The 17,435-nt window shown below is 40.2% G+C and overlaps 1 protein-coding gene across 1 annotated transcript in view; it reads left to right on the top strand.

Annotated features, from left to right (window-relative positions):
* Window positions 1-532: 532 nt before the first annotated feature.
* The window catches only part of NDST1 (N-deacetylase and N-sulfotransferase 1), a 36,752-nt gene continuing 19,849 nt past the window's right edge, over window positions 533-17,435 (top strand). The window contains exons 1-5 of the mRNA XM_089528512.1: window positions 533-1,082; window positions 5,333-5,815; window positions 8,401-8,488; window positions 9,178-9,332; window positions 11,354-11,539. Coding sequence (XP_089384638.1) covers window positions 576-1,082; window positions 5,333-5,815; window positions 8,401-8,488; window positions 9,178-9,332; window positions 11,354-11,539 — 1,419 coding nt within the window. The 5' untranslated portion in view covers window positions 533-575. The remainder of the gene's footprint in view (window positions 1,083-5,332; window positions 5,816-8,400; window positions 8,489-9,177; window positions 9,333-11,353; window positions 11,540-17,435) is intronic.

Raw genomic sequence — 17,435 nt, 5'->3', positions numbered from 1 at the left:
TGAGTCTAGCTCTTGCTGTGCCCCAAGGCAAAAACAAGTACCAGTACCTTGGCTCATGTGAAGCAGGAGTAAAGAAGGGAGGAACTTCTGAACATGTATCAAGATAACTATCCTACTACTTGACTGTGTTCTTTCTTATTAAAGAAATGCTCCACAAATAAGCAGCCACAAACGAGGTGACACTGTGGAAATGAAGGCCATCTTTAGTAGGCCAACCTCCCTGGAATGTCTGTCTTAATACCTTGTTGTTTCTCTTTCCTTGCAGAAAAGAAATTCACCATGCCTCCCTTCCTGCTGAGAGGTGATCCAGAAGCCCAAGGCTTCTCCTGATGAGGCAGTGATGATGGGAACCTGTTGGCATTTTTACCTTGGAAAGGAACTCTGAATGGATTTGCCATGGTGACATGAAAAAAGCTCAGGATGGATAATGGACTGTCCCAGGGCAATCCTACATCCATGTTCCTGCTTGGTGAAATAATTTCTAGCCTTTTCTGAGTCAGGATCTGGAGGGCGGAAGGGGGGGTAGGGGGGGTGGGGTGGGGGAAGCAACCTGTACATTCTCTCCCAAAGCAAGGATGACTTTGGTCAGGCTCCGGAGGAGTTTCCGGCAGGTGTCTCCTCAGGTGGTGCTCTTTTTGCTGTTTGCCTTCTGCCTGCTCAGCGTTTTTGTCTCAGCCTATTATTTATATGGGTGGAAGAGGGGTCTGGAGCCCTCAGGGGACATCCCTAGCCCGGATTGTGATGAGCCGAAGGTTGCCCCTTCGCGCCTCCTCCCATTAAAGCCCATCAAAGTTGTGGATTCCTCTCGCACAGACCCCTTGGTTCTTGTGTTCGTGGAAAGCCTTTACTCTCAACTGGGCCAGGAGATTGTGGCCATCTTGGAATCCAGTCATTTCAAATATCTGACAGAGATTGCTCCAGGGAAAGGGGACATGCCCACGCTGACAGACAAGGACCGAGGGCGTTTTGCACTGATCATCTATGAGAACATCTTGAAATATGTGAACCTGGATGCCTGGAACCGTGAGCTCTTGGACAAGTACTGTGTTGAATATGGCGTAGGAATCATTGGCTTTTTCAAGGTAATGGTTTTGTGATTTGGGGAAAGCCTTTCCAGAGGGGGCAGTGTTTTTGCAGCAATGAAAATAGTAGTTGTTACTTGGCTTAGAAAAGATACTTCAGAGGAATTATCCCCAAAAGTGAATTTTCCAAGTTCTCTTCTGCATGAATACAAATGTGTTGTGGCCTACTTCTGCAGCACAATGTGGTAATAGTAGGGGAACAGCACCCTTTCATTCTGAATGGCAGGGTATTGGGATAAATAGCCCTTTCTAGCCCCTTTCAATAATAATAATAATAATTATTATTATTATTATTATTATTATTTATATTATTTATATTTCCTGCCCCTCCCTGCGGATTGAGGCAGGATTACATCCAATAAAATAAATACAAAATACAAATACAAGGATACAATCAGTAAAATACTGACATTATTAATAAAATTGCATGACAGTCATAGCAAACACAGCAGTCATAATCAAAGGAGTGGAACATTTTATTTAATAAGGCTCCTATACAAGGTCGGGTGGGTAAGCCTGCTGGAAGAGATCTGTCTTAAGTGCCTTCTTAAAAGCATCTAAGATGGATCTTTTCTGGTAGGCCGTTCCACAGTTTAGGAGCAGCGGCAGTAAAAGCTCTATGAGAAGTCGTTGTTAATCTAGTCATTTGGTATTCTAATAGATTCTTCCCAGATGTTCTGAGAGTGCAGGGCGGATTATGTAGGGAGAAGCGTTCCTGCAAGTAACTCGGGCCCAAGCCATGTAGGGCTTTAAAGGTGATAACCAATACTTATACTGCACCCGGAAGCTAATCGGCAGCCAGTGAAGTGATTTTGACACAGGTGTTATGTGGTCAGACCTAGATGTACCAGTGACCAATCAGGCTGCCGCATTTTGTACTAATTGAAGCTTCTGAACTTGGTATAAGAGTACCCCATGTAGAGCGCATTACAGAAGTCTAAATGAGAGATTACCAGTGCATGTACCACTGCTTCAAGGTCCTTTCGGTCCAGGGAGGGACGCAGTTGGCGTATGAACCAAAGTTGATACCAAGCACTCCTGGCCGTCACATCTATTTGAGATGACAACTGTAGGGATGAGTCCAGGAGCACTCCCAAATTGCGAACTTTGTAAGATTCTGTGATTTCAGGTAGTTATCTCTTTGAGACTGAGGGAGGTGTTCCTGTGTGTTAATGTCATCTTGTGTGTTAAGAACTGCATGTGGAAAGCTGCCCAAACTGTTCTCTCCCCCCTGTCCATTTTGTCCCTTTAAAAAAAAAAAGGGGGGGAGGGGGATATTCAGAAGCATTTCACCTGTGCATAGTCTAAATTAATATAGTTCAGTCTAAGATATTTAGCTTCTGTAACTTCATCTCCACCTTATTTTGCTGTTTGTGGAAACCTAGCCTGCCTTTAATAAAATGGGAGGGAGGCATATAAAAATGGCAGAAGTAACCTGGCTCATTGTACATAGGAATAGGTGTTGTTTGAAGGTGCTCATGTTTGAAGGGCTTGAATATCTTCAGCATGCAAAATGTCAGCCTTTTTCTTGGACACCTCCTCATAGTTGCTACTTGTGTTGAGTAGCTTGATACCTTGCCAGCCAAGCCTGATAAGTAAAAGTGCTGTGCTTTTTAACTGGTGCCAAAAGCGGATTTACAAATCTGTGTCTTTGAGTCAAGACTGTGCTGCCGTTGCTGTGCTGATGACAGTAGCAAGATAAAAATAATGGTTCTTTTGGGGCTGGCTAATGAGTAAAGAGAACAGCTTGTAAGAGGAATTTGGGAGGCATCAAAGCAACTTTGTTGAAGCATCATAATTTGACAGGACTACCTTACCTTAGATTTTTGCTTCCCTTGATAGATTCCCTTCAGTTGCAATTTAAAAGTGGCAGGTAGGAGGGATGCATGGATGAATATTTTTCTCACACACAAAACTCAAGCCAAGGCAATTGATGTGGTGTTTTCCAAAAGTCTGTTGCATTTCTGTGCTTTAAAGGATAAGCCAGAAGGGTCAAGAACCCAGGGCAAAAGCAAGGTATGCTAAATGAGACATTATAAATGAGCTCTCAAATTTTTTTCTTCTATTTGGATTTCTTTTGCTTTATTGGCTTGTGCCCATGAAAGTTCATTTAGTTTAATAAGGAGTTAAAATTTTAAAATACCAATGCAGATTCTTTATCTTGCATCCTCTCAGTTTGAGTTTCAGTCCGTTTATGTAGTTAGATCTTTGGGAGAATCAGTACTAGTACTATGTACAGCCAGCCCTTTGTATATGCAGGGGTTCCGTCCCAGGACACACACCACCACCAGCAGATGCCCAAAACAGTGGTACCTCAAGTGCACGTACCGCGATTGGGGACAATAGGGCAGGGCCATCCACAGATGCTCAAATCTCCGTATGGCAAGCCCATGATTGGCAAGAGCCGACAGTATATGTTTTATAGATGTGTGTGTATGTGTGCACACTTTCCTGTCAACCTATGGTGACCTCATGAATTTCATAGGGTTTTCTTAAGCACAGAATACTCAGAGGTGATTTTGCTAGTTCCTTCTGAAATATAGATGCACAGATGGATAAAACCCATTTTTGCTCACCACATAAAGTAGTCCATTGCACTGCTGATCACATAAAGTATTTTGTATGTTTCAGAGATTTTGGATCCCTCTTGTAGACCTTCCTGTAGACCATACAACATTGGAATAATTAAAAAGTGTCAGTTTATGACCCCTCTTTCCTGTGACATAAATGCAGGAAGCCAAGACGTGCAGGTGTCACCATTAGATTCTTGGGTCCAGAGTTTATGTTAAAAAGAATTTCCCATCTGTGAAAATGGGACAGCCTAGCTACTAAGTGCTAATTTTAATAATTCTCTGCAGCAGTTTTAGAAAGATGCTCTTACCCAGGGAGGCTGCAGGGTCATAGAATTTAGCCTGACTACTTGCCCATGAAAGCTTTAAAAGACTCTGTCCTCCACCCCTATGTGAACAGTAATCATTTAGGACTTCATTCTGATTTAAGCAAACATCTTTTCACACCCACCATGAGATACAGGGTGTTTTTGCAGCTGCATATACTGCCTATCACTTCTCTCTAATTTAGCTTTCTTGGAAGTGGCATTTGATATGGGAGTGAGAGACAAACATGGGGGTATGGGGAGAGGAGGAGGAGGAGGAGGAGAGAAAAAACTGAGTTTGTCTTAAGTGTAAGGTCTATGTTAAGCAACTTTCTATAATCTCTCATGATTATTTAGATCAGAGGTGAGCAAACCTCTTGACTGCAACGCCGATCATCGCTCACCATTCTCTGTGCTGCTGTGCCAATGGGGCTTTCAGTTCAACAGTGTCAGGAGGGCCAGAAGTTTCCCACTTCTAATCAATAATAAATACCTTTTATTTTCCAACAGTGACTTCAACTGTACATTTTTTTTTAAAAAGGCCATTGCAACTGGACAAGCAGAGGCCAAAGCAAAATCCACTGGATTGCTATCAACTATAGCATCCAAGTCAAAATGGATCTGAGTGATTTTGTCTGCAACGTGGTATACAGATTGATCTTTTGGGTGGTCTACATACCTTTCTTGTGAGCCAAAATGTAATTGGCCTTTGACCCTCTGAAATAATTCTGTTGGAGGACTCTAAGAATGTGAAGCTGCCTAGGGATCTGCAGGCAGAGGAAGAGAAGCAAACATTTAGTGGTGCTTGCAACCCTGGGTTTTCTTGAGTTGGAAGACAGTTTAGCTGAGCTGGGTTTTTCCTCTAGACAAACAGGGGGCAATTGTGGCCCTTTGAATTGTTTTCCCCTTTACAGCTCTCTTCAGTTATAGCTTAGAGAACCAATGTTGAGGGATTATGGGAATTGTATTATGGGTTTCACAGTGGTGTACAGTTAAAGCAGCAAACAGTGCAGGACCAAAACAATCAAACAGCTTAAATGTGCTAAAAACATATTAAACATGACACCAGGTTAAAGCAGCTTAAATGCCTGCCACAGTAAAAAAAAAAAACCTTGTACTTTTAAAGTAAATTAAGCCCCAAAGGCTCAGTTCTAGACTTGTTTCACAGAGTTTTGTTTCAAAGTCTGGCAGTGATTCACAAACTTTACTCTCCTTTGATGTTTCACTACTGATGTGTCCATTAAATACCAGAGTGCAATGTTGTTGTTGTTATTGTCATTTTATCCCTTTGACTTTGTCCTTCTTTTTACTTCTCCTTGTTTTAATAGCTGCCTAATAAATCCCTGTCTGAAGCTGTCATGTGATCTCCCTACAGGCCAATGAGAACAGCTTGCTGAGTGCTCAACTGAAGGGCTTTCCCCTCTTTCTCCACTCCAATCTTGCACTTAAGGACTGCAGCATCAATCCCAAATCACCACTTCTGTACATCACACGACCCAGCGAGGTAGAGAAGGGGCTTCTTCCAGGGGAAGACTGGACAGTCTTTCAGTCAAACCATTCCACCTATGAGCCAGTCCTCCTGGCTAAAACTAAGTCAGCAGAATCCATCCCACACATGAGCATCGATGCGGCACTCCATACCACTGTGGTACAGGACTTAGGTCTTCACGATGGCATCCAGAGAGTCCTTTTTGGCAACAATCTCAACTTTTGGCTGCACAAACTGGTCTTTGTGGACGCTGTCTCTTTCCTCACTGGCAAGAGGCTTTCCCTCCCCCTTGACCGTTACATTTTGGTAGACATTGACGATATCTTTGTCGGCAAGGAGGGTACGCGGATGAAGGTGGACGATGTCAAGGTAATCATACTGATAGCCAGGATATTATACTTTGGACTTGTGGCAGATCTGAGGCTTACTGATCTGTGGATTTTTTGTTTGGACAAAAGCAGGTGTGGGGAACCTTTGGCTCTTCAGATGTTCTGGACATTTAACTCCTTAGCCAAGAAGGCAAATCATAAGCAATTTGGGGAGTTGTCTGAAATGTCAAAGGATCCTTTTTCTTGAACTAAAGGTTACCATAAAGAGCATTGCTCATCCCGAAGCTTTAGTGCTTGTTCTGCAGTGTAGGACTTGGTCCTTTTGAGTTCTTTTCTCTTCTGTTATCCATTGATATGGAACCCTGGGAAAGTGACATTTAAAATGCAGGATTTTATGATGAACGATAAGACCCTGTCTTCGTGAATTTTTAATCCATACTTAAAGACTAGTTTCTGCTTTGTTTAAAAGTCTGGTGTTCACAGCCAACTGGTTGGTTGCAGACACTTGAATTAAGGTGGCTATAAATAGCTGCATGTACAAAAATGTTTAATCAAGGGTTTTGTGTAGTTAGCACTAAACTAAAAATACCTTGGATTAAAACTGAATAGCTCCCTGTATAGTTTATTGGACAGTACCACCAGCATCTGAGGCAGAGACCTACATTGGCAAAAGCTCAGGTTCTTACATTTTGTGTCTTTAATCATTAACTGAGTTCAAGAAGAACCCACCCCCCCTCAAAAAAAAAAAAAGAGGTAGTAGGCTGACTCACAATTTGTTTTGCTTTTGTCAGAAAAAGTAGAATTAAGTCTTGGTCAGAGTTTGGAAAAGGTACTTTGAAAAAATACTCCTTCCAGAATCTGCAAGCCATGCTGTTCATTAGCTGACAGATTCTGGGAGGGGCAATTTAAAAAAAAGAATTTTCCCAAGATAAAATCTATTTTAGCAAAAACAGTGCTATTTCAACACTCCAGATAGCCAAATCAGTTTAACAAATGTGTAATGATCAAAGATTTAAGTAAGAAGTGCTCTTTAAAGAAAGTTCAAGGATAATTGATGAAAATCTGAAAATTTGTTCCCTGTGCGTTTCATTACTTGTGGTAGATAAAGGCTAATTCAGTCAATATACATTTATATGTATACTGAGCTGTCTTCAGGGACATGCTTGTATCAGAAGAGGTGTTCCAAAGTGGTGGGTTATTAGTCAACAGTGACCTCTAGTCTGGGAAACTACAAAATGTATCTCAGAAAATGCATGCTGCAGTTACTCTGTAAAAGATCTTGCCAGCTTACATATTAACAACTGCCATGGCTTTAACTACCATGGCTCAGTGCTGTGGAGTTCTGGGATTTGTAGTTTAGTGAGATAATCGCTGTCAGAGAGCTCTTGTGCCATAACAAACTACAAACTCCAGGACTCCATAGGATGGCATCAGGATTGTTAAAAGGAAGTCAAGCTGCATTATTTCTTCAGTGCAGATGCAGTCATAAGTGCACATGATCAAAAGCTTCTGCTCCCTTGTTTTTATGTTGGTACAAGATCTTATATTGGTGCAGTGTGTGAGAAGTGCCAGTGGTTCAATTCTTCCACATTACCTTTTCAAAAACTAGAATGTACATTGATTGCAAGGAGCTGCAAACTGGGTGCCTGCTCTTTGGCCTAGGAATCCTTGAATAGCCCATGGTGGCCTGGAATGTAGTTTTGCTGTTGTAGTTCAAGTGTCACCAGTGAAACTTTAGTGAAATGCTTGGTGTGTGTTTGGATACATCTGTGTGTATGCACATATCTGTGCCTAGTTTCATTTTTCAGTGTGCTGTTGAATACTTATGGAATTAAGGAAGTGATGGATAGGTTCTCATGCATTAGTCATGTCCAATTTAGAATTTCAGTGCCGTCTGCTTTATGAAGCACAGGACCACATAATATTAACATAAGCAGAAGGATCAGCAGATCTGGCAGTATTGCCATAAACTGGCCAAAGCTGATTCTAAAAATAAGGCTGTACAGTCAAGTGGACTAAGATGCAGAGGTCTTACAAATTGTGTATGCACTGATGAACAACTTTGCTTGTCCCACAGGAATCATCCCTGTTCCCTGGAGTGAAGGACAGATTGCCATGCTTGCTGTAAGGGTGCTCTTTTGACATGATTTCTGTGTCTGAAGCAAAGTATGAGCCCTGACTCCTAGGTTCACATACCTACTAAATTAGTGGATCTTAACATTTGATCTTTCATATTTTATGCACTTGAACTCCCAGAAGCCCTGACCACTGGCCATGCTGGCTGGGGCTTCTAAATATTTTGAGGACCAAAGTTGGAGAATCAGGGTTATAAATAATTGCTTTCTCTCCCCCGACCCAGCTCAGGCATAAGTCTAAAAGTACACTAAGATGTTGCCTCTCTCTGATGACATAAAGGCCAGGTATGCTAAAGTCTAATAATTGAACAAACAGACCTTGTTGGCAAGTCATGATCAGCACTCTTCTAAATCTAACCTGTGTGCTGCCCATTCTTTTCTGGTGGCAAAAGCTATGGTGAGTTAAAGAGCCATATCTATGGAGTTGTCCACATGGGACTTAGAGTGTACATGTATTCTGATTTTAAATATTTTTTCCTCAACTTGGCAGGCTCTGTTTGATACCCAGAATGAACTGCGCACCCATATCCCAAATTTCACCTTCAATCTGGGTTACTCAGGGAAATTCTTCCACACAGGTAAGAACAGGAGTGACATAGTATAGGTGGTATTTTCCTTGCTGAGCTCTGAATGTTTTCACTTTCTGTGATTGCAGCACCAAAGGTTTTAACTTAAGAGTCAGACCTCATAATGTTAGTCTGCAGTGACAGTGACTGTATGGTGAACCCTGCCATTACAGCAGATGCTACAGGGTGGAGGAAGTAGTGATAGCTTCCTAGCCATTCTTCCTGAACCTCATAGCCAGTCCCCCTTCTCTTGGAGGACAGGGTTGTGTTTGCCACACAACATGTTCTGTTGTCCTCAAGGATGCTATGGATGCTGTCTAGCCTGCAGCATTGAATGCAAGAGACAACTTGCCAGTCCAGTCACAGCTCCTGTATAGAGAGCAGAGGAATGGGGCTGCCATTTTCTTCTTTGTCTCAGGCAACAAAATGTCTTCAACCAGTTTGGTTGATAGTGTTCTGGATAAGATTTACAAAGGTGCTTCCTCCCCCCTCCCCCCATTCATTTTTGTCTTTAGAGAGCAAGGCTTCTATATTTAATCAGTCACAGGATGTTAAACATGGGTTATTATTCTAATTGAGAATCCATTTGGGAGGTGTAAGCTTTTCATTTATGTCCTCAGCCTTTATGAATGGTGATGACGATGATGATGATGATGATGATGATGATGATGATGATGATGATGATGCCTTCTGCCTGGCAGGTACAGATGCAGAAGACGAGGGAGATGACCTGCTGCTTTCCTATGTCAAGGAGTTCTGGTGGTTCCCCCACATGTGGAGTCACATGCAGCCTCACCTCTTCCATAATCAGTCTGTGCTGGCTGACCAAATGACCATGAACAAAAAGTTTGCTATTGTGAGTATGATGCTTTTTCAGAGCAGAGCAAGACTGTCGGCCAAGAAAGAAAGAGAGAAAAAACTGTGTGTCAGGGGGAAGAAAGGTTGCTTTATTTCTTGTATAAAATGAAAGATTTAAGAAATTTGCCATCACAAAAAGGGAGGAAAAGATTCTCAGGATTACTCGTGTATTACACTCAGTCATCATAGCAAGAAGCAGCATCCTTAAAATCTTGTGTACTTTAAAACCCACCACAACAGATGAAGCAACTAGTTATAAACATAAGTTCATAGCTACTTACATACTAAAGTTTATTTAAATAGTGAAGGATATGAGTGTTTGTAAAATGGTCCTAATATTCTACCCTCATAGGGATTCTGTAAAACTGAGCTCCTTTTCCAACCATGATAACAAATAAAGCTTACAGAAGAAATAATGCATCAGTTGTTTCTGCTTTCTCTGCTCTTCCTATCGGTCTTGTTTTTATACTCAGTTCTTGATCTGCAGTTCAGCCATTTCCTAGCTTTTCTTTAAAAGAGATAATGGTTTTTGTGACTCTTGCAACAGAATGTAATCTTTGATCCTAGTAAATAGTCCTCTGTTACTAAGCCCACACATCTCTTTTGTAAACCTAAAATCTTACCTTGAGCTTTTATTACCTATTAAACAGAAAATTTATTTTTCCAGGACTGAGTGTGAGTTCTCAGAATCTCAGGCAGTGATGTGGGGTCTCATATCAAATTTTGTGTTAAGTAATATTCAGTGTATTGTCGTTCTGGTGTGCTCAGCCCCTAATTTTCATGAACAGCAAGAACTTTGATATATAGTTTCTTGTTCCCCCTCTTATTTTTCCTGTTGATGTGCTAAGTTCTTTTATTTACAGAGTTCTTTAAAGTTATTAGTTTAACACCTAGTTTTATTCTAAGTTTGGTGTTTTTTGGTTTATAGAGAGTGCATCCTAAAGCAACACCTTGTTTTTTAATTTTTTAATGCAGTCTCTTAATTCCAGTGGCCCTGTTAGATAGCTCCCAGTGCCATTCAGCATAGTTCTTATCCGACCTTTATGCTAAAGGAGTGCTGCCAAGCAACCAGTCCTTAATGGTTCCTTCAGTGGGATACTTACTTCACTTTTCCTTGTACTGTTTCAGAAGTCAAAGTCAGTTTCAACAGATGCACTCAAGGGAGTACAAAAACTAAAAGATAAATCATTTCTCTCTCTCTTTTGCCATCTCTCTCTATATGGAGAGATAGAGAGTGAGCGAGCAGTTTTTATAAAAGATGCATGTTAGTGTGCCATGAGGAAAAACACACAGAGAATTTGGGAACTCTTTCTGTACTATTAGAACAGGCAGGAGAAAGCAACAGAAAAGGTGGGAGGGGAAAACACAACCATAAAATCTGGCAGAAGATCTCTTTCTTGAAACACCACAAAAACTTCTGAACAATTATTTGGCAGAGGGCTATAATCCACGTTGTTTTGGAACATGTGGATTTCTGGAATGTGTTACTATAGTCATCCCTGTGTCCCCCAAGGGAGGGTTGCTGACATATAACATAGAATGGCTTTTGACTGTCAAGTAGAGTAAAAATGTAATACTGTCACGTTGATCATGTTGTTCACATTCTTGCATCTGTAGGAAAACATCTGAGGCTGGTGTCAGACTAAAGCCATTGATAATGTAAAAACCTTCCGACCTAATCTGCTGGGTAAATTTGTCATCAAGATGTGAACAACTTAGATATAAAGATCTCTGTGATGAATAAGAAAATTGACAGAGTTCTGTGCCGCTTTCTGTTCTCTTTTTTACCTAACAGAGAGGGGAATAATCCACCTTGAACCATTTTATCCAGTTTTCCCCCAAAAGCTTCTCCTAGTTGCTTATGCTAATTCTGCTGGTGGTTGCTTTCTACCAGTAAGATACAAAACAACCCCACCCCCACCTTGAAGGACCAGCTGTTCACTTGTAATAGATCCTTTTGTTAAGGCTCCCCAGATGATTCTGACTGAGACAGTTATGGATTCTCTTCTCCCCTTCTAGGAGCATGGTATCCCCACTGACATGGGATATGCAGTGGCACCCCATCATTCAGGCGTGTATCCAGTCCATGTTCAACTGTATGAAGCCTGGAAGCAGGTTTGGGGGATCAGAGTCACAAGCACCGAAGAATACCCTCACCTCAAACCAGCCCGCTACCGGCGAGGTTTTATCCACAATGGAATCATGGTAAGCAGAAAGTAAATTGATGTGCTAATTGCTCATTTGTACACCAACCAAATGAAAGTAGAAAAAGTTCCCAGTATTATTCTATGGAATTCATTAAGATAATTCATAAGGCAGGACTGAAAGCACAAGAGATGATATTCTAGTTAAAATATGGGACTGAAAGTCTTTTCTTCCTCATTGCTTAACAGGCATTGTTTTGTGTAAGCCTGCAAGATTTGTTTATGAATCCACAGTACAGTTCAAAGTAGTTTACAAGAAAGAGGTGAGAGAATACCACTGGAAGTAAAAACAAAATGCAAGTTGAAAGAGGTACACAAAAACTGATGGAAGCAGCTTCAGGCTTTCAACACTTCCTTATTATAGTCTATTGAGAGGTAGCTTTCCTAACTTCTAGGAAAACATTCCTCATTTTGGGAAGAATGGTGCTGTTGCTGAGAGATCTTGGCTCCTAATGTTGTTTTGAAATCTGGTGCACATACAGAACAGATTTACTGCGGTCTGCTGACTAGACCTCAGTTGCCCTGTGAGGTGACATGGGACAGTCAATCCTTAAGGTACAAAGGTCTTAGGCCATGCAGGGTTGCAAAGGTTAAAATCAGTACTTTAAATTAGGCTGCAAAACAAATAGGCAGCTAATATAATTATTACAGAATTTGGTGAATATCACCCTGTCGTCTAGCATTCAAGATGTGAAGTGTGTTCCTAAACTTGTAGAATTGTGTAGCTCCAGAATGCTACCATAAGAAAAAAGGTATTTTCCCCAGGCTAAAAAATGGCTGACCTTGAACCTTCTGGATGTGGGATCAACCATTTAAAGGTTTTTCTCCTCTACTAGCCCTTTAAAGGCCTGAAATAGCCTTTCATCAAAATGGGAAGTGATCACTGGTGATTTCTGATTTTTTAAATTTAATTTTAAAGGATTGGAAGTGGCATGCTAAGGTCCTAGGAGGATGTGCCCCTGGATCCCTCTCCTGGCAGCTCACCCCTCTTTTGTGTCATCTTTGAGGACAGCCCCATGTATTGCAGCAATCAAGATTAGGTGTTAGAGAAGTAGGAATAAGTATAGCAATGTCTGGTCTATCTCAGATGGTGAAAATAATCCCGGTAGAATATGGGGTTTTTGGTGGGGGGGGGTTAAACTCTCAACCCTAGGATAATTGAACTCGGGGTTTTTCCCAAGTTTTCCTAAAAGATTCACATTGTCAGTTGTATGAATAACCAAGGCTGATAGACCCGGGATAAACCAGGATAAAATTCTGCATGTCTTGTAGTGTTTCGAATACAACTGCATCATCAATTCCATCTTTATTCGCAGTACTGACACACATGAGCAACAAAACCTGCAGAGATATGCATAGATATGGTTCCGATAAAAAAAAAATAGTGTGGGCAACAAATTGGGAATGCATGAGTGAGTTTATTCTCACAGTTGCGTAGCAAAACAAAAGTGAATAACCCCACTGGGAAGGAATAGCCCTCCTTATAAGCTGCAGATGGAAAAAGGCATAAGTAGCTCTGTTTCTCTAGAAGAGCTTTTTCTTCAGGGACTACAGCCTGATCAGAAGGGGTCAGACAGATTATGCCTATGACAGGGAAGCTTGTCCCTTCCAGAACATGTGTATTCCTTACCAGATTCATCTCCATCTTGTCTTAATGATTCACATTTTGTCCATTTTCCCATTTCTGCTTTCCCACAACCTCCAGGCACTCTACTCAAGTGTCTAGGACAGGGGTAGGCAATCTTTTTGAGCCAGGGGCCGGGTTGCTGTCCCTCAGACAACTGGGGGGCCGAAGCCAAAAAATAAATAATTAAATATTTTTTTAAAAAAAATTAAATATATAAATAAACCAGGACAAATGTAGGACAAAAATTTCAAATGGAAGACACTTTTTTAAAAAAAATGGAGCACACGCAAAAAAATTTGCTGATTTTTTAAAAAATGTTAATATAAATGCATGTTTCTGAGGCTTCTATAGACAATTGCCCCCCAAAGGCCCCGGCGGCAATCAGTGGCAGGACTGGGCTGGGGCCGCATCCGGCCCGTGGGCCGCAGGTTGCCTACCCCTGGTCTAGGACAAGGCATTTTTTTTTTAAAAAAAGACCCTGATAGTTGTATGTTAAAATGGACACCCAGTGCTAGTGTTTGGACACCCATTAGAAACAAATGGGCACATACAATTTAATCAGTGAACTGCATGATAATCACCCCTCTTCAAATGCCTTCTACAAATTACTGCCAAAAAAAGATCCCCAAATATATATCTTTTGCAATCCTAGATCAATTGTGTTTTTAACCAATCTTTCTAAGCTTTGATAAGAGTTCTAGGAATTTTTCTTCTTTTTAATTTCTAATTTAAATGCTAAGACACTGAAGCTTGTAAATGTCTTAGCAGCTCTGTGTTGATGTCCTCCTTTGTACATTTAAAAAAAAAGTTTCAGCATAATAGAGAAGAGAAGCTTGCACTCATGAAGCATTTGAATGGACATCCAGTAACAATTTCTTTAAAATACCCTGATCTACGAACAGTTCTCTTTGTCTTGAGAGGAAAAAGTGCTAGGGATCATTAACACACTGATGACACCCAGCTTCCATGTTAGGATAAACTCTGTCAGTGTCTTCTTACGGATGGTGAGCAGCAGCAAGGGCTCAGTACAAAATTCAAAGGACTCTTTGTCCTGGATTATCATCTGAAACATCTATATTCTGTAATGAATGATGTCATATCAGAGTAATGTTGGCTGACATTTCAAGCTGGTATAAGCTTCACCTACTGCAAACAAATGATTTATGCCAAGAATGGCACTGTTATTCAGACAAAATAGATAACATGGAAAAGAAAAAGCTTGTATTATTTCTGTTCATCCAAACATTGATTCAGAAATATGGAAGTGTTCAGGACAGAGCAGAAATGGAGGATTTTAAAAAAATTATTTGACAACATTAAGCTTAATTAGGCAATGGTAAAAGCTACTTTAAAAAAAGTTGGACTTTCATGCAGTTTTGAATATGGCCTCACTTTTGAACAAGAGGGGGAAAAGATGTAGGAAAAGGTCTCTTTAAAGAGGAATAATATTGGGAAAATATAATTTACAATAATAGTTAGTATGACAATGAATTATTAGAGACTGCAGTTTAAGTAGTATCTTACCTTGTGTTTAAAACAGAAATATAACTTGAGCTCTGATCAGTAGAAGGGATGTCAGTAGTTAAGAGCAAATAAACTTTTTTCATAGTTTTGCAGTGTCCAGCTGTTATCAATTAGTGTAAGAAGATTGCAGTTAAAATGATTAAGTGTTATCTCATAGAATTTTAGGGTTTTAGAAAAAGGCCTGAACAAGTTACATTCTTGTCAGTTTCAGCCAGAATGCTTATAACCACAGCTTGGAATTATGGCTAGAGCTTCATTGTTATTAGATAGATATAAACAACAGACAAATTCTTGGCTTATTAAATTGTTTCATTACAGAAATTGAAAGAAGGAAAGACTGTTAAATATGGAACATTGGATGCTGTCGGTAAACTATTAGAACTGGGATACTGCTTAGCCCTTGTTTTCTTCATTATGAACTTTGTAAAAGTTTGGCATATTTCCTTTGTAATGGTAACAGACAAAAACCATAAAGCTCCATAAAAGAGAACATTGAAAACTGCATGGATGAGAGCCCCTGCCTAACTTCCAAGAAGCTGATATAGTCTTCCAATTGGTCCCTATTGGGTCCTCGAAGATAAAAAAAGAGCTCATCTGAAGGAGTGTTCTTTCAAAAATGTCTGCCAGATGCTTAAGAAAGGTTATGTACTATACTTGATGGGAATAGATGGGTTTTTCAGGTAACTAAACCTGGTCAAAAAGGAGAAGACAGCTACTGTATATTCTGCCTTTATCTTTATAGGGTTGTGCAGTGAAGTGTGAACCAGAAGGTGTTTTTTTTCTTTTGGGAAGGTCAAAAATGGAACATAAATGTTTTGTTCTCCTCCTCATGCTGTACACTCAGTAGTTGTGACTGCAAGCTAATGATCCTTTGAAAACCTGGTTGATTATGGATGAGCAGTGTGCTAGAGTCACACCTCCTTGCAGCAGGAGCATCTAAACAAACCACAGGGCTTTTTATCAGTGACTTGGATGAAAGAATAGAGGGCATGCTTATCAGATTTGCAGATGATTAGGAGTAGCAAATACCCTAGAGGAGAGGATCCAAATTCAAAATTATCTTAATAGATTAGAAAGCTGGGCCAAAACTAACAAACAATATATGTAGTACATGGTTGAGTGGTCTATGTAGTTTGCAAAAACAGTCTAATATATGTTAGGCAGGGATGGCGTCATCTTTTTTATTGCTCCTTTGATAGTATAAATAATTTAATTTGTATTTGGATATGTATTATTTATTGGTATTTTTATTAGAACCTTTTTAGTTATGTTGGAAGCAACCTTGCATCCTAACCCTAAAAGAAAGGTGGGATATAAATCAAATAAACAAGCAAATAAGCTATGGAAATATTATATTTTCTTTGGCCATGCATTGACCTTCCCCCACCTTGTCCCTTTCACATGTGTTCGACTCCAGCTCCCATAATCTATCCAAAACAGCCAACACAACTGGAAGGCACAAGCCAGTGAATAACCTATGTTTATCACATTAGTTTTCCAATCTTGGCTGCAACATTTGGTGTAAGGGAAAGTTTTCTTTGAATGTATTATTATGACCTAGTTTTTTCAGTTTTCTACCACTTTAATTATTATGGCTCTATCCTAAAGATTCCTGGCATTTGCAGTTTGGTGAATGTTTGGAATTCCTTCTTAAAGAGAGATAGAATCATAGAATCATAGAGTTGGAAGAGACCACTAGGGCCATCCAGTCCCCCAGCCTCTGTTTAAAGATCTCCAAGGAAGGAGACTCTATCACCCTCCGAGGGAGTGCATTCCACTGTCGAACATCCCTTACTGTCAGGAAGTTCCTCCTAATGTTCAGGTGGAATCTCTTTTCCTGTAGCTTGCATCCATTGTTCCGGGTCCTGTTCTCTGGAGCAGCAGAAAACAAGCTTGCTCCCTCTTCAACATGACATCCTTTCAAATATTTAAACAGGGCTATCATATCACCTCTTAACCTTCTTTTCTCCAGGCTAAACATCCCCAGCTCCCTAAGTCATCCCCTGAGCTACACATCTCAGAATTGTGATGGAGCCATGACATTAAATTGGTATGAAACTGATGGAACAAATTGGTGTAGATGAACCTCGATTAGGCTGCTTGGTAGCTTCCCCACAGATCAAGGGCATGAAAGATTCACAGTTCTTATCACCGCTGATATAGCTCAGCTGCCCAAAAACAGAAGTAGAGCAAATAGGGGAATTTGGGAAGTGTTTGTATAATGTGAAAGCTCATGGAAACTGGGCACAAATAGAGAACATTATGACAAACAGGAAACAGTCTTCCTAGTTCTGTTTCTTAGATTAGATGGTTGATGGAATCTATGAATATGTTATCTTTACAGGTCACTAGGCAGCACAGTGTTTATTTTATAGTATGATTATAATACAACTTGTGTTAAAATAAATCCCAGATATATCAATATTTTTTTAAAAATCCAATGAAAAGCTGGTTTGCACCAACATTCAAAATGAAACTCGTAAATACTAGTTTCCAAATGCCTGGGAGAATTAGCTTTTCTTGCTGTGGTAGGTTTTCTAAAATCTCATAGAATGATGTTATGCAAACCTATTGCCTTCACAGAGGCATGGGATGGGATGTTCTGGTCTATATGCTCTTCTAGAAGAAACATGTTGGTATAAGATTTGCTGTAATGATGCAGGGTGGTTTAAAAAGTATGATGCAAACCCAAATAAGAACAGGTTTACTTTTTTACTATTTTTTTAATCACTCGGTACTATGTAAA

Source organism: Sceloporus occidentalis, unplaced genomic scaffold (genome assembly GCF_023333645.1).
Source record: "Sceloporus occidentalis isolate IW3139 unplaced genomic scaffold, rSceOcc1.0.p SCAF_1, whole genome shotgun sequence".
Lineage (NCBI taxonomy): Eukaryota > Metazoa > Chordata > Lepidosauria > Squamata > Phrynosomatidae > Sceloporus > Sceloporus occidentalis.
This window is presented reverse-complemented; position numbering and strand designations above follow the sequence as displayed.